This window comes from Rissa tridactyla, chromosome 12 (genome assembly GCF_028500815.1).
Source record: "Rissa tridactyla isolate bRisTri1 chromosome 12, bRisTri1.patW.cur.20221130, whole genome shotgun sequence".
Classification (NCBI taxonomy): Eukaryota; Metazoa; Chordata; class Aves; order Charadriiformes; family Laridae; genus Rissa; species Rissa tridactyla.
Genome location: NC_071477.1, coordinates 16277389 through 16302728, shown reverse-complemented (window position 1 = coordinate 16302728; position 25340 = coordinate 16277389). Strand labels below are relative to the sequence as shown.

At 59.6% G+C, this 25340-nt stretch overlaps 2 protein-coding genes across 4 annotated transcripts; one reads left to right on the top strand and one right to left on the bottom strand.

Annotated features, from left to right (window-relative positions):
• Positions 1-86: 86 nt before the first annotated feature.
• On the bottom strand, positions 87-2686 carry LOC128916515 (leukocyte immunoglobulin-like receptor subfamily A member 2). Of its 2 annotated transcripts, none has more exons than XM_054218358.1 (6): positions 2614-2686; positions 2337-2511; positions 2210-2245; positions 1764-2033; positions 1235-1516; positions 87-589 (listed from the first exon to the last, which is right to left on the bottom strand). In XM_054218358.1, exons 2-6 carry the CDS (start codon positions 2368-2370, stop codon positions 474-476), a joined length of 738 nt encoding a protein of 245 aa, XP_054074333.1. In that variant the 5' UTR covers positions 2371-2511; positions 2614-2686; the 3' UTR covers positions 87-473. The 2 variants fall into 2 exon arrangements, with proteins under 2 accessions (XP_054074333.1, XP_054074332.1); XM_054218357.1 differs by having other exon boundaries at positions 2337-2531; positions 2614-2664.
• Positions 2687-8979: 6293 nt separating this feature from the next.
• On the top strand, positions 8980-23406 carry LOC128916654 (sacsin-like). 2 transcript variants are annotated; one of them, XM_054218603.1, is made up of 7 exons: positions 8980-9091; positions 9470-9557; positions 9746-9848; positions 10194-10340; positions 10701-12033; positions 12269-12357; positions 12984-23406. In XM_054218603.1, the coding sequence occupies exons 1-7, from the start codon at positions 9069-9071 to the stop codon at positions 23135-23137; spliced, it is 11937 nt and encodes a 3978-aa protein (XP_054074578.1). In that variant the 5' UTR covers positions 8980-9068; the 3' UTR covers positions 23138-23406. The 2 variants fall into 2 exon arrangements, with proteins under 2 accessions (XP_054074578.1, XP_054074579.1); XM_054218604.1 differs by having other exon boundaries at positions 9077-9091; positions 9718-9848.
• The last annotated feature ends 1934 nt before the right edge of the window (positions 23407-25340 follow it).

Here is a 25340-nt window from a genome sequence, read left to right as displayed (position 1 = left end):
AAAGGACGGGGGGGGGGGAGGGGGCGTGTTTTGGAAGGAGCGTTACGATAACAAAAGCTTTTTTGCACTTTCATTCATTTTGCACTCGTTTTTAATTTCTTTATTCTGCGTTTTTTGATATTCGCACCTCCTCTTTGTGTTTTCATAACAAGAATACTTTTGTTGTAGCCGGTGAAGCTATTCTGGAACTTTGTGTCCTGAGTATACAGAGGTTTAAAGGTCCTGTATATATAAATTTATACCTGCATAAAAGTAAATTTATATATATAGGTCACGGTGTGATGTGTTTCGTCAGTGTTTTAAAATAATAAACGAATGTGAGCAATGGAAGGCTGCGGCTGGAGACTGGTTATTCAGCCCCGCTGCCTCCCCCGGGGATGGGTGCTTGTCCCTGCTGGGGACAGAAGGACACGGACACGGGTGGGGGGAACGGGACACAGGCCGAGGAGGAAGGGGGGGCTCTGCGCCCCCTCCTAGCGGGGCCCCGTTGTGCGGCAGGGGGTGCACATGGCCTCGGCCACGATGAGCCCCAGCAGCAGCAGGACCCCGGCCCCCAGCACCAGGCGCACCACGTTGTTCCAGGTGTAATCTGCAGGGGACAGGAAAGGACAGTCACCGAGGGGGGGCCCTGGGAGGAGCCCCCCAGAGCTCCCGGACGGACCAAAAGAGTCCCATGGGGGCAACAGGGGACCCAAGGGGACGTGGGAGTCCCAGGGCAAACAGACACGTGGGGAAGGGGACACGCTGGGGAGCTCCTGGGCTAAGGAGGGATAAAGGGAAGTTCAAAGGGAGCCCCAGGGGCTCCTGCTGGATCTACCTCCCACGTCCCAGGCCCCTGGGACACCCCCTACCCACAGTCTCTGACCCGTCACCCCACGCAGTGGCACCAAAGCCAGGGAGGAGGACAGGAACATGGAGCTGGCCCTCATCTGCCACTGCCAGCCAGCCCCTGCCGCTGGGCTGCAATGCGACGTACAACTGTCCTGGGGCTGGCGGGTGTCCCCTCACCCTTGGCCCCCCGCGGGTAGCCTAGCAGCCCTGGGTCTATAGGGCATCTGTAGGGGCTCTGAGGAGCTGGCAAGGCTCAAACGCATCTGGAGGAAACTGTAACCCTCTGCTTGGCCCCCAATTACAGCCGCTTTCTTTCACCACATCCTCCTGCCTAGCTCTCTCAGGACATGACAGATGCCAGGGAGGAAGAGAAGAGTAGGATGTGGGTGGGGGGACATCTCACCTCTTACCACCAAATCCAGGGTCTTGCTGACAGCAGACCATTCGAACGAAACATTCCTGGCGAAACACTGGCAGCTGTAGCGGCCCTCGTTGCCTTTATGCACGTGGGAGAGTTTGCAATCTTCGTCCTTGGGGATAAATTTGAATTCTTTGACCCAGCCCTCCAGGTAGAGGAAACAGCCAGCGTTGGGGTGTGCGATGGTGCAACGGAAAACCACATCCGCTCCTGCAGCCACATTGTGCCCAGGCAGGACAGAGAGGACAGGTTCGGGGAGACGGAACTCTGTGGGGAGAGGAGAGGGCATGAGGAGGTGTGCAGGGCTTTGACACGGTGCCAGCAGCCACTGGGATCTCCGTGATCCCACCACCTGGGTCAAGCAGAGATGAAGACGGTCCCCACCTCTCCAAGCCAGGGAAGAGGGGAAAAACCCTGCCCACCCTGTGGACGGGGAAGCCAAGTGGCTACGTGCCTCCCGGTGTGCCCATGTGGCGTCTGACCCCACGTGAAGAGGTAACAGCATATCCCTCACCTTGCACCCGGATTTCCACGGTTTCGCTGTGAGCCAGCACAGCACCTCCATCCCGGTACTGGCAGCTGTAGCCACCTGCGTCCTTTTGGGTGGCATTGGAGATGGAGAACTCAGCCCTGCTGTCGCGCAGCTCCAAGGTACGGACCCAGCGGCCACCCTTGTACAGATCAAATTCCCCTTCGTCACACTGGCAACTGCAGCAGATGGTGGTGGAGCCTCCTGGTGGGATCACCCCAGCCGGCTTCTGGAAGATGGAGATGGTGGGGGCACCTGCGCAGGGAGAGAGATGCTGCCAGACGGGGAGGCCCCAGCGCCCGGCTGCCCTGGGTTTGCCACCTCCACACAAGGGCAGGTTTTGTTCTGTGGGGCTGGGGAAGAACCCTGGGAGATGGATGGGGGCCCAGAGATGTGTCCAAACTCCCCATCCACCGCCTCATAATACTCACTCAGTGTAGCCTTGCTCTGTGCCACCAGCCAAGCACCTGCAGGAGAAACAGCCATGTAGCGTTTCTGTGGAGTCTCCAGACGCCTCATGTCCCCCCTCCAGGAGCCCATACAGCCTCTGGCACTCACCAAAGGCCAGCACCTGGGTCACGGGCAGCATCATCTGCCTCTTGGCTCTCTCCGTCCTCGGCTCAAGCAGGGTTTCTTCAGAGGAAGGCGTTGGCCGGAGGCGCTGAGCAGCCGTGTGGCTTCCTGTGGGTTGCCTCGTTGACAAAAGCCACCTTCTGTCCCACGGCCTGGGATTCTGCAGACACAATTACAGGCCTGGGATGGTTGAACTGGAACCAGAATGTCCCAGTCACCTGCCCAGGTCACCATGATGACCAGGTCTTAGGATCCCACGGACCTTAGGAGAGGAGCTATCGAGGCTTTTTGTTTCTCTTCCTCGCCTCTGGTCACTTGATGGGGAAATGGCTTCCTCTGAGCCCTTGCGAAACAGGGTGACGTTCTGCAGCTGGGGTGGGGAGAAGGGACAGCACAAGGTTCCTCTCGAATCTTGGTGAGAAAACTGCAACAAGTGGTATCATAAACTAGCTGCGTTAATAAGACAGGATAAAAGGGGGACTATAGATAGCAAGTAAATCTTCCATCCCTTCGGAGGCTGGGCACCCCACTTCCCTGGCAGCACCGAGGGACCCCGCATAGATTTTCCAGCGGCACGGAGGGGAAATCCCGGCTGCGCAAATCCCATCTGTGGAGATGTGCCCAGCATCCGAAGGGACGTAAGATTTACTTCCTCTTTTTTATTCCGTGCCATTAAAGCAGACATTTCACTACTCCATTTGTTGTCAGGCCTTCCTCACCGAGGTCCAGGAAGACCTCTGCACTGTGTCGTGCCCCCTCGTCCCGCCCAGAAACACTGCATGGTGCCCCCGCCGCAGCGCAGAGCAGCTGGTGGAGGACACTGAGTCCGGGCACAGGCGATGTCCAGGCTGCCTCTTCCCCACGGCTGTGGGGCAGGTTTGGCAGCTCCACAGAGTGGCATAGGAGGGAAGTAACTTGGTGTCCCTTTTGTCCTCCTCAGGGACTGTTTCATCCCACCTGACCAGTAGTGTCTTTCACTGGAGGAGCAACATCTCCTGCGTGCAGGTCTGGATCCACCCCACAGGGCTGGCCCCATTCCTCATCCATCCAAGCCTCCCCACTCCCGTGCTGGAGCAACGGCGAGGTCCTCACCCCACATAACTGCTCGCTTCCACCACACCTGGGGCCTGGCCTCCAACCTCCTCAGCTGCCATCTAGTCTGGGTGGTGTAGACAGAGCTCCCTTTGGCAATAACGAAGGGTTAATTAAACAGGGGAAGTCGCTTGCACCTTTGGGTGATGCAGGAGCGAGGAGAGCAGGGAAAAGATGGGTTGTGGGACTGGAACTGTGTAGGAGAGGTGGCAGCTTGTCCAGGGATCTCACATGGCTGAAGGCTGAGGACTTGGGGGTCCTGGTGGATGAAAAGCTGGACATGAGCCAACAATGCGCATTTGCAGCCCAGAAGGCCAATCGCATCCTGGGCTGCATCAAAAGAAGCGTGGCCAGCAGGTCCAGAGAGGGGATTCTGCCCCTCTCCTCTGCTCTGGTGAGACCCCACCTGCAGTGCTGTGTCCAGCTCTGGAGCCCTCAGCTCAAGAGGGACGTGGACCTGTTGGAGGGGGGCCAGAGGAGGGCCATGAAGATGATCCGAGGGCTGGAGCCCCTCTGCTGTGAGGACAGGCTGAGAGAGTTGGGGGGGTTCAGCCTGGAGGAGAGAAGGCTCCGGGGAGACCTTATAGCGGTCTTCCAGTACCTGAAGGGGCTACAAGAAAGCTGGGGAGGGGCTGTTGGCAAGGGCGTGTAGCGACAGGACGAGGGACAATGGTTTAAACTCGAGCAGGGCAGGGTTAGATCAGACATTAGGAAGAAGTTCTTTACACTGAGGGTGGTGAGACACTGGCCCAGGTTGCTCAGAGAGGGGGTGGAGGCCCCATCCCTGGAGACATCCAAGGCCAGGCTGGATGAGGCTCTGAGCAACCTGATCGAGTTGAAGATGTCCCTGCTGAGTGCAGGGGGGTTGGACTAGATGGCCTTTAGAGGTCCCTTCCAACCCAACCCATTCTACGATTCTATGGGTCTGTCTCCAGCCCCCCGCCCTCCCGCAAGCTGCAGGCGGGCGCCTCCTGCCCTCTTGTGGCTCTGCTCAGCCCCTGCCGCGACTGGCCCCCGCAGGGACAAAACGGCAGCGCTCCGGGCGATGCAGAGGGTGTTTATGTGGCTGGATTCCAGGGGAAAAAGGGGAAGCGGCCACTGGACTCCTGCAGGGCTCTCAGCTGCCCCATGTGGTCCCCCCTAGACCCTCCCTACCCTTTTCTTTCTTCCCTCTTCAGCCTTTTTGGGCTCCCTTGGAGACGTCACGGGGTAGAAGTTTTGCAGCAGGGTGCCTTCTCCTTTGGTGGGGCACCTCTTCTGGCCCCGTCTCCTGCCTTAACCTCCCTTTGCCTCCCCCAGTTCTTGGCATCTCCTTGGACAATCCCCCTTCGGGCCCATTCATCCCAACAGCCCCCGCTCTCCACACTGGGCTGAGGGACACCAAGCTGCTCCGGCCTCACCAGCGCCCAGGGGAGAAGAACCCCCCCCGGCTGACCTTGCTGACTACCGCCTGGCTAACGCAGTCCGGGACAGAGCTGGCGGCACTGCCACGGGGCTCCTCCATGGGCACGTTGGACTCCTGGCCCCCCCCCTCTGCAGAGCCTTTTCTCACATCCCCCAACTGGAGACCTGCCTCCGGGGGGCAAGCCCAGGGCACGGGACCACGGGAAGAGCTTTGCCCTCCGTCACCACTGTTAGGGGTTGTTGCATCCAGCGGCCGGAGAGGAGAGAGGCGAGGCCGCCCCAGCTCCAGACCCCCAGGTCCACCCAGCTGTGGAGCCGACGGCGTGTTTCCAGCAGGCAGATGTGCCCATAGGACACAGGTACGGGCACATGGGCACATCCAGCCCCGCAGATCGGTCTGGAGCACTCCCACAAACAGCACTTGCCCCCCCCCCCACTGCCTGATCATGATGTACTCCTTATTTTACCCCCTGAGGCGATTTTGAGCTCATCTTGAGGGCTATCTGTTGTTTAGCCTAAATAAGCAAGTTTTAATTAGAATAAATTACTTAGGATTATAATGCAGTGTGATTTGGGCTGTTTTCTTAGCTTTACGGAGCAGGAGCAGCTGGATTTGCTGAAGCACCAACAGAGGTATTTTTCTTAGTAATTTTCCTAGCAGCTGGTACAGTGCTGGGTTTAGTCTTTCAGCATGGGAAAGTGTTTTGATATCACGCTGATGTTTTGGTGATGTTTTTCCCGAGTCCAGGACTCTTCAGTTCCCCGTGTTCTGCCAGGGAGTGCAGCTGCACAAGGAGTACGGACCAGAAGACACAGAGGCTGCAGCCCTTGCCGTAAACTGCAGATCAACCTGTGTCTTTCCCTGGACACGGGAAAAGGATCCAATTAGGTGTTAGAAGAGCCCAGACCAAAAATCCCCATTGGACTAGAAGACGCGTGGATAGCGTGTGAAGGGCGAGTGTGGCACGGCCGTGTGGGTCACAAGGGCACCAGTGCCCAGGGATTCCTTTGTTCGGGGTCCCTCTTTTCGGAAGCACCCAGCCCGGGCTCTTCTTGCTGCCGTACCTTCCAATTAAATTAATTGTTTTATGAAATCCAACGCCTGAGACTCTGCTGCGGGAAACCGAGGGTTCAGCCTGAAGGAGGAGGAAGCGCCCGGGAGCGAGTGTGTGTGTGTGTGTGTGTGTGTGTGTGTGTGTGTGTGTGTGTGTGTGTGTGTGACCATGCATTGCACCGGCCCCGAAGCACCGATCCTGCGAGCGCGGGTTCATCCCCGGGCGCCAGCTCCGCTGACCAATGGTGGCCCCTCAGCGAGTGCGTCACACGTTGGCTAGAAGACAAGTCTGCCGGCTTTCTACCTCATCAGCGAGGGAAGTTTCGTTTCCCCGGCAGGAGTCAAAATCCCCGCATTCCTGCTCCCAACCAGTTTAACCCTTTCTGCAGCTGGGCATCCTCACCTTCCGTGCCAGATCATCCCTTGGTCACAAGTTACCGTTGCTGAGCAGTTACACCTGTCATAGAATCATGGAATCACAGAATAGTTTGGGTGGGAAGGGACCTTAAAGATCATCTCATTCCACCCCCCTGCCCTGGGCAGGGACACCTCCCACCAGCCCAGGTTGCTCCAAGCCCCATCCAACCTGGCCTTGAACCCCTCCAGGGATGGGGCAGCCACAGCTTCTCTGGGCAGCCTGGGCCAGGGGCTCACCACCCTCACAGTACACAATTTGGTTTCTCTGTGCTCCACGTGCCTGCAGATGAGCTTTGTATCGCATAGAGTAATAGCCAGTTCCAGGGGCCATTGGATTCCCAACGGGACACCCGGCTCCATCCTTCTGGCGCAGCAGCAGGCTCGTGACCCACTATCCACCTGGCTGGCCAGCGGATCCTGGCAGTCCTGGGGGCACCCATCTCCATCCCTGCACAGGAGGAACGTCACATCCCAGCACTGGCACATGTAGGAGATGCTCATGGCTGTCCCCAGTCTCACCACAGCTCTGAGGCTCATGGGGATGAAGAGCTCAGGAAAGAGTGGCTCTGCATGGAGATAGAGTGAAGCCATGAAGCACTGACCTGCACGCTACCCCCCCGGGTTCCCTGTCCCTCCCAGCCTTGCCCTTAGCATTGATGTTCCCCTGTAATGTCTCCCCAAGGAATCCATGGACACTCACGGGGGTGCTGCCCTGCCTGAGCAGCCAGCGCCCTGTAGTGAGATGGTAAAGAGACAGAGGGATGGATGGATGGATGGAGGGAGGGAGGGAGGGAAGGAAAAGGGTCTGTGAGGCCCTAGTCCGAGATAGTTGCCCTCCGCAAACGTACATCCTGGTCCCATGTCATCCTGGACTCATGTCTGGCTCCCACCTGTTGCCCCACATACGTCTTCTTCCCTCCCCACCCTTGACACATGTTTTATCCCACATTCCCCACCTGGACACATGCCTGGTGTGGCAGTGTGCTCTCCCCTTTTCACCCTTTTCCCCCTTCCCCCCCCCCCCCCCCCGGCTGCTGCTCAAGCCATCAGTGGGAGGTGTGATGAGTTGCACCCGGACTTTGGGGGCGGGCTGGCAACACAGACAAAACCCTGTCTGCAGTGGGGACCTGACTATTTCGCTCCCCTGCGAATACGACTGTAGGTCAATTCTCTTACTCCATAAATAGTGGGCAGCCCAGGAGCCCTTTGAGCTCTCCCGCACGGCAGCGCGCCAGCATCTCCCCGTGAGCAGGGACACTCGCTTAAGGCTCTTCTCCTCGAGGCTGAGAGATTCCTTGCCGCAACAGATCCTCGGTAAGTGACTAGTAGCATGCTAAACTTTGAAATCTTAGCTAAGGGATATAGGGATTGACTGTGCACAAACTGTTGACCAAGTCTGGGACTAGGGTTGGGTCCAGCCGCACCCAGACTCCTCTTGGAGAAGGAGTTGAGAAAGCCAGGGGTCCTTTCTGAACCTTGATTCAACGGGAGGGTCTCCCTGACAGCTCTCTCTGACCCTGGCCTCTGGGCAGTAAATAACCAAGCGTACCACCTTGCCATCGAATCTTGTAAAACACTGTCGCATTCACTGCTAACTTTGTTAAATCAGGGTTTTATATTGATAAATATTTCGCCACTTCTTTCTTATGAGCGAAGCGAATCACTCTGCCCGTGACACCTGGTCCTACCTCACCTCGGAAACCGCTATGGACGGCCATAGGCCCATCTCAGTGCCCAGCTGAGTTCACAACATGGATCCTTGCTGGCCCCATACCTCACCAGGCCTTCTGTCCTTAACCACCCCCAGGCTCAAGACAGGGACAGCCCATGTCCTTTTTTCCCCAGTGCCTATGTCCCTGGAGACGCCTTTCTCAGTGTCCTCCAGGTCCTCGTATCCTCCCATTCCCTCTGTTCCCACACAGTTCTTGTGACAGGGGATGTCCTCAGCTGCCTGTCCATGGTGACATGCCACGTACGATCTACCGGATCCACCAGGCAGGGACATGCTTCTAGGCACTGACCTTTTTGAAGGAGTCAGGTGGGCCCATGGTCACCCAGAATCTCCTTTTGACCAGGGGCATGGGGAGTTGGAAGAGACCTGCTAAGCCTTCCCTCTCATCAATCCCACCACAGCCCTTCAACCCATGGCCGTGTTCCCATATACATCCCACCCCACAGCAATCCCATCCCATGGACATGTCCCAGAGTCCCCCCCTACTCCATGGCTATGTCCCACATGTACCCACCACCCCATATACATGCTCCACATCCTCCCTGCTTCATTTCCCTGTCTCCATGTTCTCCCCACTCCGCTGCCATGTCCTCTGCACCCCCTCCATCTAGCACATCCCAGCGTCTCCCTGACCCATAGCGATCCCACCCCACAGCTACGTCTCCATGTCCCCGTACGCCGTAGTGATGTGCCCCTGCTCGTGGGGATCCCACCCCATAGCTACGTCCCGTGTATCTCCGTCACCCCATAGCCGTATACCTACGGCTCCCAACCCATCGCCGTGGCCACCTGCACCACAGCCATACCCCAAGGGACCCCATCCCACTGCCATGGTCTTACACTCTTTTTTGGGTTAAAAAAAAGAGCTGAGAGGCTGAGGCGTGTGCAGCCGAGAAACGAAACTGCCGGCTCACGGGGGCGGGGCCAGGGCCCCCGCGCTGTTGAAGAGGACCCGGGTGGGTGTCGGCGCAGCAGCTCCTCACCAGGGACCCAGGTGTCCCCCCCTGCAGTGTCCGTCATGGCCCTCAAGCAGCCCAATGTGTGAGTGGGGAGGGGGCACTAGGATGTTATTGGGGTTTTATGGAGGGACATGGGGGGTTCCAGGGTTCACTGGGGGCTCAGGGGTTACTGGGGAGACCCGAAGGGTTACTGAGGGAGGTGGGGATTATGGGGGGGGCTCAGGGCTTGCAGGGGGGTGTATGGGGAAGTTTCAGGGCTGCTGGAAGGTCCCAGGAAGGTATGGGGGTCTTGGGGAGGTGGGGGGCGGTCCTTGGAGGTGGTTGTTTCAGTGGGTCCCGGGAGGAGATAACGTTCTGGACCCCAGAAGGAGGGGGACATCCTGGGGGATTTGAGGAGGACATGGGGGTCCCGGTTACCCATGGAGACCAGGCCCCCCTGACCCTTCTCTCTGCTTTGCAGGGAGGCCTTCTGCCAGCGAGCACCCACCTTCCTTGACTACCTGCACAACGTCCTGCAGAAGTACCCCGACGGGGGGCAGATCTTCAAGGTGAGACCCCGGGGAACCCAGCCGCCTGGGCTCTCTTGCCCAGCTGGGCAGACAGGCTGCAGGCAGCTGGGGAGGGTGGTGGTCCTTGCCCAGCACCAGCCTCTGGACCTTGATGGGAGAGCGGGTTGGTGGTTTTCTCTGGGGGCTGGGGGGGACCCAGGTGTCCAGGCGCTGATCCCTGAATGCAGGAGCTGGTGCAGAATGCGGACGATGCTGGTGCTAACGAGGTCGTGCTCGTGTCCGATGAGCGGGAGTTCGACGTCACCAGAGGGGGACTGAAGGGCACTCAGGGTGAGAGGCGCTGCGGGCACTGGGAAAGACTGGGCAAAGCGCAGGGGTGGCACTGGCAGATACTGGGAGGGATTGGGGGGTACTGGTGAAGAATTGCAGAGGGATGAGAGTGGACTGGGAAAACTGAAACCAATGAGGTGTTCTGGGGTGTGTCGGTGGCACTGATGGTACTGGGAGGACTCAGTGGTATTGGGGGCACTGAGGGGGGTTTTGTGGGACTGGAGGGGGGACTGAGAGGGTGGGGTCCATCCCCAGGTCCATCAGGGGATGAGGGGCTGAGTGCGGGTGGCAAACCCCCCCCTCCATATCCCAAGTCTCCCTTAACCCACGGTCTGGATCCCCTAGGCCCAGCCCTCCTGGCCTACAATGACGCCCCAATGTCCCCCCGGGACTGGACAGGGCTCATGCGCCCAGGGGTGTCGCACAAGCGGGAGGACCCCAGCACTGTGGGACGCTTCGGCCTGGGCTTCACCTCTGTCTATCACCTGACCGGTAAGGAAGCACTGGGGGCCTCCACTGGGATTGAATTGGGGACGTGGTTTGTACTGGAGGCACTGAACTACAGGTGCTGGGGAGTACTGGGGGGCACTGAGGGGGTGATAAGTGGAGGGCTGTGACTGAAGCGAGGAAAACTGGAGCACCGGGAGGCTGGGGGGCAAAGGAGGGCAGGGCTGCAGGGGTAAACTGAGGAAGGACTGATGAATAACAATTAAGCTTGGGATCACGGGAGGCACTGGGGAGCTGAATTTGAGGGTACTGGGTGGGCACTTGGGCCACTGGTGGGTTCAGATGGTCTGAGGAGGCAGTGGTGGCCATGCCATCCCTGTGGCCTCATGGTTCCCATGTCCCCAGACCTGCCAGGCGTGCTGAGCCCCCCATCCTTGGGAGTGCTGGACCCCGAATGCCAGGTGCTGTCAGATGCCGGTGGCCGCTGGGACATCTCTGCAGCCCAGGACTTTCCTGGTCTTTTCGAGCCCTTCTGGGCTGGGCTGGAAGCTGTGGGACAGCACCGTGGCTCTGCCCAGGGCACCCTCTTCCGCTTCCCCCTCCGCCGGCACCCCTCAGGAATCGCTGCAGGGGTCTCCGATCCTGAGCGCCTCCGTAGCCTCCTCCAGGCCTTCCTCACCGAGGCCCCTCTTGCCCTCCTCTTCCTTCGCCATGTCCGCCGTGTGGCCCTGCACCGCGTGGCCCCTGATGGGGTCCAGACCCTCATGGGGACCCTTGTGGCATCCCCTCAGCCTCTCCCTATCCCAGGTCCATCAGGGGATGAGGGGCTGAGTCTGGCGTGGTGCCTGATGGCCCTGCACAGGGATGGGGGGCGGGACGGGAGTGAGTGGCTGGTGGCCACAGGCAGAGCCACGGAGGGGCCGGCAGTGGCGCTGGGCGCAGGGCTGGGGTGCTGCCCCGAGCTAAGCCTGGCGCACCCCCTCCGTGGGCCCTGCCGAGGCCGGCTGTGCTGCTTCCTACCCCTGCCAGCCACAGACGAGACGGTCACAGAGCTGCCCCTCCATGCCAGCGCCCCCTTCGCCCTCTCCGACGACCGCCGCCACCTCCGCTGGCCTGAGGAGGGTGAGGAAGGCGAGAAGGGTGCCCGCTGGAACGCCCTGCTGCTCCTTGGCCTCCTGCCGCGGGTCTACAGGCACATGGCTGCCGTGGCCACGGCTCTGCCTGGGGCAGACGCCTACAGCATCTGGCCAGACCCTGAGCGCACGCCGAGCTCTGGCCGCATCCGCACTTTGGTGACCCATGTCTGCCAGGAGCTGGCAGCTGCCTGCACCCTGGCGCCAGCCACAGAGAGTGTCACAAGGTGGCTGCGGGCCCCTGAGGCCCTGCTGCTGCCGGAGGCCGCGGGGGACATGGCCACACAGCGGGTGCTCCGGGCCTTGCTGGTGGCAGCTGGGGAGCCGGTGGTTGAGGTCCCAGCCCATGTCCGGAGGGCGCTGGCTTTGGGGATGGCGGAGGGCATGCGGGAGGCCACAGCCGGCCACGTGCGGGAGGTGCTGCGGCGCCATGGGGACGCAGGCCTCCCGGCTGCCGACCGGCTCTCCCTGCTGCGCTACGTGGCCGGGGATGGGTGCCATGCTGACCTGCAGGGTCTCCCCCTCCTGCCTCGCGCCAATGGGACCTTCGTGGCCTTTGGGACTGCGTCAGACATTGTCTACGTGGACACGTCCGACTGCCCCAGGTGAGTCCGCGGCCCCAGGTGACCCCATTCCCTGTGGGACTGGGCAGGTGAGCCGGCTGCCCATGGCACAGCTCCTGCTCTTGGGCTGAAAGGGTGTCCAGGGTTGAACCTGGACATGCGGGCACCTCACCGCCCTCCTCCTCTCCCCTGGTTTCACCGAGTGGGAGCTGAGCCAGGAAGCTGCCTGCCCCCCGTTACCTCTCTAGTCCCCCAGCACCTCCATTTGTTCCCACAGGGAGCTCCTGCCTGGCCTGGCCGGGTCCTTCCTGCCCTCGGACCTGGAGCCAGGCTTGGACAGCCTCCTGCGAGGCATCGCCAAGGCAGGTAAGAGACAGGGGTGCCTGGGCCACCTTTGGGTCCCCTAATCTCCCTCAACCCCAACAGCCCTAGGCCCCCTTGTACATCCTTGGGCTCCTCTGCAGCCCCAATGTGCCCCTGTACCAGGCTGATACTCCCTGTACACACCTGGGGTCCCTGGTCCCTGTCTGATGCCCCCCTCTGGGCTGCCCCCATCCGTTCAACAGCACTGTAGATCCCAAGTCTCACTGTCTCTCTCCGGTTTGGGGTGCGTTGTCTGAGCTCAGGGCCACCTCTCCTACCCTGCATCTTCCCGTGTCTCTGGGGACTCCCCTGTCCTTGCTGTTTTTCCCACGTTCCCTTATTCCCTCCGTGCTCCCTTGGATCCTGGGTCTCCCTGTGTTCCCCATCTGAGGACCTCTGTGCCCCCTAATACCGGTCCCCCCCAACACCTCTTTCCCTTCCAGATCTCCTCTGTCCCCACCAATGCGGGGTTCCTCTGTTCCTCCTATTCAGGCTATCCACTGTCCCTCCAGAGCCCAGGTCCTCCCACCCCCCTGCAGATCTCAGGTTCTTTCCCCCAGATCCTGGGATCCCCTGCCAGGTCCCGGGTCCCACATACTCCTCATCCAGCCTCTGCCTCTCGTACACAGGTCTCTTCCCCAACCTGGTTGTGCTGGACCCAGCCGTGACTGCCCAGACCCTACGCTTGGCTCTGCCCTCCACCTGGACGTCCCAATCTTCAACCCCAGTGACCTGGTACCCAGCTGAAGGCCCCCCGCAGCCCCCAGCCTCCTGGTTCTCAGCCCTGTGGCAATTCCTGGCTCACCACGTGGAAGACCTGGGCCCTCTGGAGGGGCTCCCTCTCATCCCTCTGTCCGCACTGGATGCCCCTAGCATCCGTCTGGCTCCACTGATACCCCAGTCTGGACTTATCTTCCAGGCATGGGAGGACCAGTGCCTGCCACCTGCTGTGACCTCTGTCCTGGAAGCCCTGGGTTGCCCAGTGGTGCCACCAGGCATGTGGCACCGCTGCCTGTCCCGCTATGTCCTGCCTCCATCCCCCCTCAATGCCTTGCGGGCCCTTGGCAGGCAGGAGACTGCAGTTGTGGCCTCCCGCCTGGCCACACTGCCTGCTGCGGATGTGGACACCCTCCGGCTCTATGTGGCAGACATCCCATCCCTGACAGAGCAGGATAGGGCCACGCTGGCTGCGCTGCCCCTCTTCAGCCCACTGCCCTGCTTGGCCACCCCGCAGCCCACGGAACTGGTACCGGCTGGTGACACCCCGGCGCTGGAGCCACAGCTGGAGCTGCCCAGAGAGGTGGTGCTGCCAAAGGCCATGTTGCAGTGCCGGGATGAAGTTGACCGGCGGCTCCTGGAGAGGCTCCAGAGGTCCTTCATCGGTGCAGCCCACGTGGCGCTGGAGGCCATCAGAGCCGTGGCCTGTGGTGCCTATGCAGGGCGAGCGGCGGAGACAGAGGCTCTGCTGCTCTGGGTGCTGCAGCACGGAGACATCCTCTTTGCACAGAGTCCCCCGCTCCTCCAAGCCTGCAGCACGCTGGCCTTCCTGGAGACCCCCAAGGGCCCTAGGTGTCCGCGGGACCTCTACGACCCCTGTGAGAGCACCTTGCAGGCACTGCTGGGCCCTGAGCACTTTCCTCCTGCCGCCTTCTGCAGTCCACCTGTCCTCCGTGCCTTGAGAGCCCTGGGCTTGCGGCACGGCGAGGGGTGCCTGTTGCCTTTGGACATCCTAGAGGCTGCAGCAAGTGTCAGTCAGGGTGACGCAGCGGCTCTGGACAGGGCACAGGCACTGATCAAGGTCTGCAACTGCCCCAAGACACTGGCTGGCTTCAGCAGTGCAGAGCTTAGCCAGCTCCAGGCCCTACCATGGGTACCTCATTCCAAGTGCACTGGAAAGCCAGACCGGCCCTTCCTGCCCCCCAAGGAGCTGCGGTCTGCCCAGTACCAGCCGCTTGTGGGGCTGGCCATGCACCTGACTGACGCCTTTGTGCCAGAGGCAGAGAAGAAACTGGGACTGAGCCAGACCCCGCCACCCGAGAGAGTGTGGGAGCAGCTGAGACAGCTGGCAGGATGCAGGGACATGGGTGAGGTAGGTCCCGCACTCCAGCCTGTCTACCGGCACATGCAGGAAAACCTGAAGACCTTTGGGGCTGCCCCAGATGATGCTGTGGTGTGGACCGGGAATGGGTTTGCCCTGCCGTGTGATGCTGTGCTGGGCTGTCCTGAGGAGCTGGAGCTGGGGACACTGGTGCCCCAGGTGCCCCCTGACTTTCTGCCCTACAGCTGCCTCTTCAGGGCCTGGGGAGTGGAGGCGAGGGTGAGTGAGGAGAGGGCGGTTGCAGCCCTGCGCTGCCTGGGGCAGGACATAGATGCACGCAGCTCCAGAGCTGGCACTGCAGCAGAGCTACAGGTGGCTGTAGCTGTCCTGGAGTGGCTTAAGAGCCGGGGGCACCAGGGCGAGGGCACGGTGCCAGTTCCCGTGAGGGTCCCGGAAGGCTCGGGATTTGCCCTCCGTCCAGCAGCTTCTACTGTGTACCTGGACATGGAGCTGGAGGCAGAGGAGGATGTTCAGGAGGTGGTGCATGAGGCAGTGCCATCCACCACGGCCATATTCCTCGGCACGGAGCTGCTCAGTACGCGGGTGCTGGGGCCGGAGCCATTCACAGCCTGCGGCCCCTCAGAGCCCATCACCTTACGGCTTCGCAACATTCTCCGGGAGTATGGTGAGGAAGGTGACATCTTCACAGAGATCGTCCAGAATGCAGAGGATGCTGGAGCCACTGTGTGCCGCTTCCTCCTGGACCTCCGACGCTGCAGAAAGGCCAACTCTGGGCTGCTAGACCCCGGCATGGCTGCCTGCCATGGCCCAGCTCTCTGGGCCTACAACAATGCCTTGTTCACAGAGGATGACTTCCATAACATCACACGGGTTGGGGCTGCTACAAAGGAGGGCCAGGCAGGCCAGATTGGACGCTTTGGGCTGGGCTTCAGCTCTGTCTACCGTGTCACAGATGTGCCAGCAGTGCTGAGTGGGGAGACACTGCTCATCTTTGATCCCAATGGCACCCATCTGAGCAAGCACATGCCCAGGGCTGGCAGCCCTGGCATCCGCCTGGACTTTTCCAGACGACCACGCATCCTCCGTGCCTTTGCTGAGCAGTTCTGGCCTTACCACGGTATCTTTGGGTGCCGCCTGCCTGAGCCAGGACCCTTCCCAGGGAGCCTTTTCCGCCTGCCTTTCCGCACTGAAGAGGAAGCTGTGACATCACAGATTTGCTCAGAGGCCTTTGGTACAGAGCGCATCAAGTCCCTTGGCACCGGCTTCCTTGGCTCTAACCGGCTCCTGCTGCTCTTCCTGCGGAAGGTGAGGGAGATGTCCCTGGAGGTGCTGCCAGACACGGCCACCTCTGTGGAGGAGACTGTGCCTCTGGCCATGCTGCGGCGAAAGGAGATCCGAGACTTGGGAGCCCCTGGGGACCCCTCAAGCTGGGCAGCCCTCGAGCAGCTCACAGCCTGTGAGGAGACATCCAAGACCACATGGCGCTACCTAGTTTTGGTGTGCCAGGATGATGGGGAGTTGCTGGAACTGTTTCACCGGAACACACAGGCAGGGCTCCACCCTCTGCCTCCCATGGCTGGTGTGGCCCTTCCCCTTGCCCGAACTGCAGATGGCAAGTGGATGCCACATCCGGATGCTGAGGAGGGGCAAGTCTTCTGCCACCTTCCCATGCCAATTGCCTCAGGGCTGCCAGTCCACGTGCATGGAGCCTTCAGCATCCTCTCAAACCGCAAGGGGCTGTGGGACACAGCGGAGCAGGGTGAGTGGAACCGGGTGCTGCTCCGCAGTGCCGTGCCAGCTGCCTGGATCCGGGCGCTGGACCACCTCCGCACCATGCATGAGGCAGGTGAGTTGGAGAGCTATGAATATCATGTCTTCTGGCCGGACATTAACACCGCCCGTTACCCCTTTACGGAGGCTGTGACTGGTTTCTACCAGGCTTTGGCAGCCAGGAATGGCCCCAGGCTCTTTTCGGATGGCTGCTCATGGTGCTCACTGCAGGACGCCCGCTTCCTGCACCAGGCTGTGATCAGACACCCCACTCTGGGTGCCATAGCGAGGCGTGTCTTTGCCACCACCCTGCCCCATCCCCTGTTACCTGTGGCATTGCCAGAGCAGGTGCGGAGGGGCCTGGGGAAGGCAGTGGATGCTGGCACCTATGACTGGCCCTGCTTTTACTGCGAGCTTGTGCTTCCCAACTTGAAAGACCTCTCTGTTGTTGACCGGGATGCACTGCTTCTCCATGCGTTGGATATGTCCCACGATGATGTGAACAAAGTGCTGCAGACAGTGCCCTGCATTCCTGCCACCCCTCATGGCCAGCTGCAGCTCATCAGTTACCTGGTGCATCCCAGAGGCCGCGCTGCCTCTCTCTATGACCCTAAGGATGGGCGCTTCCCCACTGGGGATGCCTTCCTTTCCCCAGAAAGACTAAGCCAACTGGAGAGGCTGGGCATGGCTAAGGACACAATGACCCTGCCAGAGCTGCTGGAGCGGGCAAAGACAGTGCAGCTTCTCTGGACCGAGGACCATGCCCAGGGCTGCTGGAGGGCTGCTTGCATCCTTCATCTGCTTCGGGATGCAGTGGAGGAGAGGGTGAACAACACCATGCAGGCAGCTTTCCAGACTGTGCCCTTCCTCCCTGGTACACTGCCCACTGGTGAACATGTGCTCTTGCCAGCTGCCCAGCTCTACCATCACCTCAATGCCCCTCTAGTGGGACTCATCCACCCTATTTTGGCTCCTCAAGCGCTGGGAAAAAACTTCAGCCTCCCCAAGGACGTTGCATCCTTCTTGGGGCTGGACCGTCAGCCGCCAGCAGCTACAGTCCTTGAGCAGCTGCATGCACTGAGCTGCAGTTCCAACGCTCTCCCTTTGGAGAACCTGCAGACCAGCACCGACCGCTGCTACATGTACCTGGACGTGCTGCTCCAGGGAGATCGCTCCATCTGGGGTGAGGTGGCTTCTGCAGCATCCCAAGGGGAGCCCTTCATCTTGGTGGGCTCCCGCTTTCTGCCGGTCATGGCTGTGGCTGAGAAGTTGTCGTTTGAGGCTGCCCCGTATCTTCACCAGCTCCCAGAGCAGTACCGGTCCTACAGCCATCTCTGGGAGTGTGTGGGTCTGCGCCACACATTCACATGGGATGATTATGCCCAAGCGCTCTGCAACCTGGCGAAGATGCATGCTGGAGAGCCACTGCCTGCCACGGAGCTGGCTCTGGCCTTGCGGCTGGTGTCTTGTGGCTTGATGGCAGATGACAAAGAGCCGGATGCCTACCAGGCCCAGCAACTCTTTCTGCCTGACCAGGAGGGCGTTTTGCGTCCACAAGACAAGCTCCACTTCAACGATACGCCGTGGGTGCCATTGGACAGAGATGTCCTGCTGTGCCATGAAAAGCTGTCCCGACACACGGCCCTGCGCTGTGGGGTGCCTACCACACGTCACTGGGCACTGGAGAGGATCCAGCTGCCCACTGCAGATCTCAGCCTCTGGGCACAGCCGTTTGGTGCCCATGAAGACTTGCCTACACGTCTGAAGAACATATTGGCTGAGTACCCAGCATGCGCTCGTGATATGGTGACAGAGTTGCTCCAGAATGCGGACGATGCTGGTGCGCAGCTTGTACACTTTGTGTGGGACCGCCGGCAGCACCCAGTGCGTACCACTTTCAGTGAGAACTGGAACAACCTGCAGGGCCCTGCCCTCTGCATCTACAGTGACAGCCCCTTCCAGCAGCAGGACATTGAAGGCATTCAGCGTCTGGGGGTGGGTGGCAAGCAAGGCCGGCAGGATGTGACAGGCAAATATGGCCTTGGCTTCAACACTGTCTTCCACTTTACTGACTGCCCAGCCTTCCTTACTGGAGACAGTGCCCTGTGTGTCTTTGATCCCCATCAATGCTACGTGCCCGTAGCCACAACGGAAAGGCCTGGTGGGATGTTCGCTGTCAACCCTGAATTCAAGAGGAACTTTCCGGACATTTATGGCACCTTCCTGCCCTCCCTCTTCAACCTGAACCAGGGTGTCCTTTTCCGGCTGCCCCTGCGCACTGCAACTGGGGCTGCCACCTCCAGGGTGTCTGACCTGGTCGTGCGGGACCAAGACATCAGGGACATGGAGACAGAACTGGCTGAGAAAGGTGAGGACTTGGTGCTCTTCCTCCGGCACCTCCGCACCGTGGTTTTCTCTGAGATCCCCCCACACGGGAAGCAGCTGTTGGAGAAGCTGCGGGTGACCACAGAGCTGTCAGATGGCGATGCAGAGCTGAGACGGGATTTTCAAGCGAGATTGAGCCAAGGCACGGATGGGAACAGCCCCATCTCTGTCTCCTATATCGTGACAGTCAAAACCAGCAAGGCCAGGGACAGTACCGTGTGGAGGGTGGTCTCCCAAATTGGCGTTCAGGAGGGGGCTGAGGAGTCTCCAGTGCGTGGGCGGCTGCCCTATGGGGCTGTGGCTGGCTGCCTGAAGCCATTGAGCTTACACAAAGTCATGGGCAAAGCTTTCTGCACCCTCCCACTGCCGCTGACCACAGGGCTGCCTGTACACATCAACGCCAACTTCTCTGTGGATGCGGCCAGACGCAATCTCCGCCAGGACGAAGGCAGCACAGAGGCAGCCTGGAATTGCTTCTTGCTCCGACACTTAGTGACTCCGCTGTACTGTGCCTTTCTCACGAGGCAGTGGGAAGCCCTGGGGCCTGAAGGACTCCAGTTCAAGTGCCTGGAGGACTGCCAGCTGCACCTGGTCTCTCGCTACCTCCGTTTCTTCCCTGCTGTGGGAAAGGGCGCTGTGACACCTGCCTTTCAGGACATGGTGAGGGGTGTCTATAGGCGCCTCACTCACTCACGCCTGCCCCTGGTGCCTGTGTACCGTGTGCAGTACCATGTGCAGCCCCCTGGCAGCACGGTGACGATCACCTGGGCATCTCCAGGTGGAAAGGATGTGCTAACAGAGCCATACTTCCTCACAGCGAAGCCTGAGTTAAAGCTCCAGGAGGTGCTGCAGCGCCTGAACATGAACCTGGTGCCAGCATTCACCAACCTGCAGGAGATCTATGAGGAGTTCATTGCAGCCCAGGTGGGAGCTGTAGCCTTTCAGCCGCCCTCTCTCCGGCGCTTCCTCAAGGCCCTGGCACTCCCCGTGCCCTGTGTGCTGGCTGAGACACCCCTGTGGACCCCAGAGAGCTGCTACGTCCTGTTGAAACACTGCCTGGAGCCCAGAGATGTAGCCAAGGAAGAACTGGAAGGCCTGCCCTTGCTGGCCACAGAAGATGGCCGCCTGAATGCCCTCAGCATCCACCACCCAGTCTTTCAGAACACCTTTGCCCACCTCTTCCCCCGCCACTGCCACCGCTTTGCCCACAAGTTCCTTTCTTATTTGACCCTGCCTTGCTTTGTGAAGAAGCTCAGCCTCCTGGAGGCCGAACCGTTCATCCGGGAGGAACTGGGCCAGCTGAACTGGACCCCAGAAGGGGAGAAGTGGCTCAAGGACCTGTGGCAGTTCTTCAGCACTGTGGTCGGCACAGATGCAAAGACCGAAGAGGATTTGGAGGTGAACGTGAAGTCATTCATAGATCGTTTCCAGCATATGGCAGTGCTGCCTGTTCAGGGTGGTAAGACAGACTTGAAGCCTTTACTGCCACTCTCCTTCCTCCCCAAAGTTCTTTTTCAGTGTGGGACGGATGTGGACAAGGTACTGCACAAACTGGGCATCCCTGTGCTCCAGCAGTCCCTGCTGCCTTCTAGCTTTGCCCCATTCCGCCTGAAGACAAGGACATTGCAGGCCACAGAGCCCAGGGCTGTTCTCGCTCAGCTGGCGGACACCAGAGATTGTCTCCACTGGAAGGACTTAACAAAGCAGGATGTGACTTGCCTGCTGCGCTTTGTGCAGGGAAAACTGGATTCGGTGGGACTGGATCAGCTCCGGCTCCTGCCTCTCTTTCAGAAGTATGGTGGGGACTATGTGGCTGTGGCACCCTACCACGACGTGCTGTTGCTCAGAAGCCAGTGCCCAAAACTGACCCAGGGTGCACAAGCCCTGTACAGCCTGGAGAAGGACATATTGCTGCTCACAGCAGATGAGATCCACCAGGACCTGGCCAAGGATTTCCATTGGAAGATCACAGATGACTGGCAGCTCTTCAAGACTCTGGTGCTGCCTCGGCTGTCCCAGCTCACAGCGCAACAGCATATGGAAGCTCTGCGCTTGTTCTTTGCCCTGCAGACCATCCATGACGATGAGTTCACAGAAGATGTTGTGGCAGCTTTTAAGACTGTGGCCTTTATACCCGATGCCAGTGGCGTGCTGCGCCTGGCCTCCTACTTCTACAACAACACAACCTCCTTCCGCACTCTGCGGCTCCAACACCGCTTTGTGCCCGAGTCTTTCTTTGTGGAGCTACATTGCAAGCAGAAAGCTGTTATGGACTTCCTGCATGAGGTAGGTGTCCGCACCAGCCTCTCTGTGGAGGATTTTGTGGCACTGGCCCAGGAGATAGATCATGAAGCCACTCAGGCCAGGTGCCACGCTGCAGATCTGCTGGTGCGACAGCAGGAGATGCTGCAGACACTGTTGGGTGACACACTTCCCTTGTCAGAGAATTTCCTGCAGCAAATTGCCTCAATCCGCTTCCTGCCTCCACTGGACATTCCCCCAGATTTGATGAAACTCCACCCCCCTTTCGCAGCCTGCACTAAGCCCGTAGCCCTGAAGGGCAGTGTTTACTACTGCCAAGAAGATGTGGCTGAGCTCCTGTGGACAACAGCCACCATCCTGCCGGAGTCCTTGGCACTCAAGAAGAACCTCCTGAAGGCCATAGGAGTCCTTGTAGAGATCCCCACCGCCCTGGTGGTGGCCAACCTGGTGCAGGTGTGCAGGGCAGCCTGCCAGACGCAACAGCAGGTGAAGACACGGGCCAGCGTGCTCCAGAAGGTGTACAACTTCTTGCAGTCCCATCTGAAGGAGGTGGACACAGGGCACCTCGCTAAGCTGCCTGTGGTGCTGGCCAAGTCAGGGAAAATGACCGTGCCACGGCAAGTGGTGCTATTGCTGCCGGACGAGGATGACTTTTACCCCTATCTCCTCAAGCCTCACCCCTGCGTAACTGCCTATGCAGGTCTCCTGCGACACCTTGGGGTGGTCCTGCTCCCCACACCGAGTCACTACAGCTACGTCCTGGCCCAAATCCACCAGGAGAGCCATGTCAGCGGGACCCTCAATCCTACCCAGAAGAAGACAGCCCTGCTGGCCACACGGCATTTCTTTCGGCTGCTGCGGGATGCCACGGAGCCCCCTGACTTCTCCGCTGTGTCTGAGCTGTACTTGCTGAGCACTGCTGACCGCCTAGAGCCATCCCACAGGCTGTACTTCAATGACTGCGTGTCTTCAAGTACCTCTAGGGCCTTGGAGAAGACCTTTGTGTTTATGGCTGAGCTGCCGGAGTCCAGGTGTAACACCTGGTGGCTGCTGCAAAGGCTACCGCAGCACCTGCGGCCTCAGGCCCTCTCAGAGGTGACAGAGCAGCAGCTGGAGGAGGGCAGTCTGCGACCATGTCGCTATGGCTCTCGCTGCCCCATGCAGAGGCGTCTGCAGACCCTTCTGGTATCACCGTGGTTTAGGATGGGGCTGGAGGCCCTGCTCCAGTGGCAGAGCCACAGGTCTATGATGAGAATGGAGGGGGATTGTGGCTTTACAGGGGAGCAGCTGCAAGTGCAGTGCTGTGAGGTCATCCGCACTGTGCTGGTCCACCGTGGTGCAAGGGTGGAGGGCAGCTCCCAGCCACGGGTCATCCACGTGTGCCTCGCTGGTGGTGCCCAGCGACTCCTCTACATGCGGCATGCAGATACGGTGCTGAACCGGCACCAGCTGAGGGTCCTGGAGACGCTAGCGCAGGAGATCAATGTCATCCTGGGTGGACAGCTGGAGGCTCCCGCCTTGTCAGTGCTGCGTGAAATGCTGGTCTGCCAGAAGGCACAGGACCTGGCCTTTGTTCTGGAGGAGAACAATGTGCCACTGGTGGGTGATGCACCAGAGACAGAGGAGGTCATGGCACCGGTGCTGGAGCCAAAGCTGGAGAAGAGGCTGCAGGAGGAGGCTGTGGCAAAGGGCAAGCCGGGGAAGGACTGCCACAGCCTGGTGCCAGGGGTGAATGGCAACAGCCCGGCAACCCTGGGGCAGCTGTGTGCTGTCGAGCGGCCAAAGCGGTGCCTCTACCTGCAGCACGACACTGCGAGCACCGCCCAGCACCACTGCTGGGGACAGGAAGGCCATGGCTCCTGTTTGTGCAATGAGGAGGCCATGACCCTGACTCCATCCATCCCAGAGGCGCAGCGGTGGCTGCGGCAGGCCAAGAGTGACCTGCAGGCAGCCCACAATGATATCAGATGCTGCTGTCCCAACTGGGTCCTCTTCAAAGTGCATCAGGCCCTGGAGAAGGCGCTGGTGGCTGCCGTACTTTGCCATGATGAGGCCTTTGAGGCTCCAATGGAGCTGGTGGGGCTGGCCCAATGGCTGGAGGCGGTGGAGCCAAAGCTGAGAGGCCTGGCAGAGGAGGTGGAGGCGTTGCACGGCTGTGGCGTGGATGGCAAGGCCACACAGTACCCAAGTCACCACCCCTTCCCCGTCATCCCCAGTGAGGCCTTCCACAACGTGGATGAGGAGGAGCTACTGAAGCGGGTGCAAGAAGTGCTGGGGAGGCTGCAGGACTATGTGGACAGAATGTGAGGATGTCCCCAGAGAGGAGGCACTGGCAGCTGAGCCACGGCACCACCATGGACCCGCCAGAGACCCACCGTGGACCTGTCTGACCTCACCGTGGACTTGCCATAGACCTGCCACAGGCAATTTCAAACTGTCCAGCCCTGCAGCCGGGCTGGACTAAGGCAGGAAGGTTTTGGGTCCAGATAGGGGCCCTAGGCCACTGAAAGTCGTGGAGTAGCATCTACCATTGACATGCCTTGAGAGCAGGGGAAATAAAGTACCATAATAATAAATGTTGCGGTGCTGGTAGACCTTTCACTAACAGTGTGGTCAGGGGACACGGAGAAGTCGTGGGCGAGTGGGGATGTGTGGCATGTGAAGGTGGCGATGATGGGATTTAGAGGACTCCGGTGGGTTGACCTTGGCTAGCCAGCAGGTGCCCAGCAAGCCACTCTATCACTGCCCCTCTTTGACAGGACAGGGGGAGAAAACAGGATGAAAATCTCATGGGTCATAGTAAGGACAGGGAGATCACTCACCTATTACTGTCACAGGCAAAACAGACTCGGCTTGGGGAAATTAACTTAATTTATTGCCAATTAAACAGAGTAGAAATAAGAACAAAGCTAAAACCACCTGCCCCCACCCCTCCTTTCTTCCTCGGCTCAACTTCACACACGACTCTTCTACGTCCTCTCCCCGAGCAGCGTAGGGGGATGGAGAATGTGGGTTGAGGTCAGCTCATGGCACTTTATCTCTGCAGCTCCTTCCTCCTCATGCTGTTCCCCGGCTCCAGAGTGGGGTCCCTCCCATGGGAGACAGTCCGGCACTAACTTCTCCAGTCTGGGTCCTTCCCATGGGCTCCAGTTCTTCAAGAGCTGCTCCAGCATGGGTCCTTCACACGGGGTGCGTTCCTTCAGGAACACGACTGCTCCAGCGTGGGCCCCCCCACGGGGCCACAGGTCCTGACAGAAAACCTGATCCTGCGTGGACTTCTCTCCACAGGCTGCAGCCCCTGCCAGGAGCCTGCTTCAGTGTGGGCTTTTCATGGCCTGCAGCTCCCTTCAGGGCTTCTCCAGCTGCTGTGGTGGGGGGTCCTACATGGGCTACAGGGCAGCAACCTGTGTCACCATGGTCTTCACCAGGCACTACAGGGGAATCTGTGCTCCACCACCTGGAGCACCTCCTCCCCTCCCTTCTTCACTGGCCTTGGTGTCTGCAGAGTTGTTCCTCTCACATATTCTCACCCCTCCCTCCCAGCTGCTGTTGCACAACAGTTTTTACCCCTTCTTAAACAATATCACAGAGGTGCTACCGACATTGCTGATCGGGTCAGCTTTGGCCAGCGGCAGATCCATCTTGAAGCCAGCTGCAACTGTCTCCAGCCAACATGGGGGCAGCTTCTGGTGTCTTCTCACAGAAGCCACTCCTTCTGTGAGCAGCCCTGCCGCTACCAAAACATTGCCACAGAAGCCAAATACAAGGATGACGAGGTGATGTCAAGGGGAGCACGGGGCACTCAAGAGGCAGGTGAAGTAGCAAGAGGAGCCCAAAGTTCCGACAGGCTGGAATCATTGCCATAGGCCCGGAGGCCATCGCCAAAGCCAAAGTTTGATTGTGTTGGTATTTTGACGTGAAACATCATGTTAGGGATCACAGGGGTTGCCAAGCTGCCATGGCATCGTCTCCCGGTGTTGAGTGGTCCCTGCCATGAGGTCAAAGGGCAGTTCCTGGGGAGACCAGATCCTCTAGTTGGGCCAAGACTACACAACCAGGATGCCATCACTCAGTGCCGAAGGCTCCCTGTCAGGCACCCTGACTCTTGCGCAGTTGTAAAAGGAGGAGGCTTACGTGCCTTCAAGGCTAGAAAGACTGAGACCATAATTCCTGTTTCTCTTGTCTGTGGCTCTCCCTTATGGGGAGTGTGGGGTGCAAGCAGAAGTGGAGGTCAGACGTGACAGCAGTGGGCAACATGTCTGTGAACTTGTGGGGACCCTAGAAATGAGGGGTGGCTCAAATTAGGAAGATGCAGTGCTGCCGTTCCATGGGGCCCTCTGCCCCAGGGGCACCAGGATTCTATAAGCAGGACAGACGTTAAGGCTGCGGCTTCCCATTGAGTTTGGTGTGGGAACATGGAAGCTGGGGTTCTCCACAGGGTCCATCACAGGATACCTCTGTGGGTACCCGTGCCCTGGGCTTTGGGTTCTCCTGCCAGCTGGGTGGGAAC

Excerpts from the sequence above, each read along its gene's own strand:
- LOC128916515 (XM_054218358.1), bottom strand. The coding sequence starts at position 2,370 with ATGATGCTGCCCGTGACCCAGGTGCTGGCCTTTG. Across the intron at positions 2,246-2,336 it reads GACCCAGGTGCTGGCCTTTG|GTGCTTGGCTGGTGGCACAG; the intron begins GTGAGTGCCAGA and ends TTTCTCCTGCAG. Across the intron at positions 590-1,234 it reads CCTGGATTTGGTGGTAAGAG|ATTACACCTGGAACAACGTG; the intron begins GTGAGATGTCCC and ends TGTCCCCTGCAG.
- LOC128916654 (XM_054218603.1), top strand. The coding sequence starts at position 9,069 with ATGGCCCTCAAGCAGCCCAATGT. Across the intron at positions 9,092-9,469 it reads GCCCTCAAGCAGCCCAATGT|GGAGGCCTTCTGCCAGCGAG; the intron begins GTGAGTGGGGAG and ends TCTGCTTTGCAG. Across the intron at positions 10,341-10,700 it reads CTCTGTCTATCACCTGACCG|ACCTGCCAGGCGTGCTGAGC; the intron begins GTAAGGAAGCAC and ends CCATGTCCCCAG.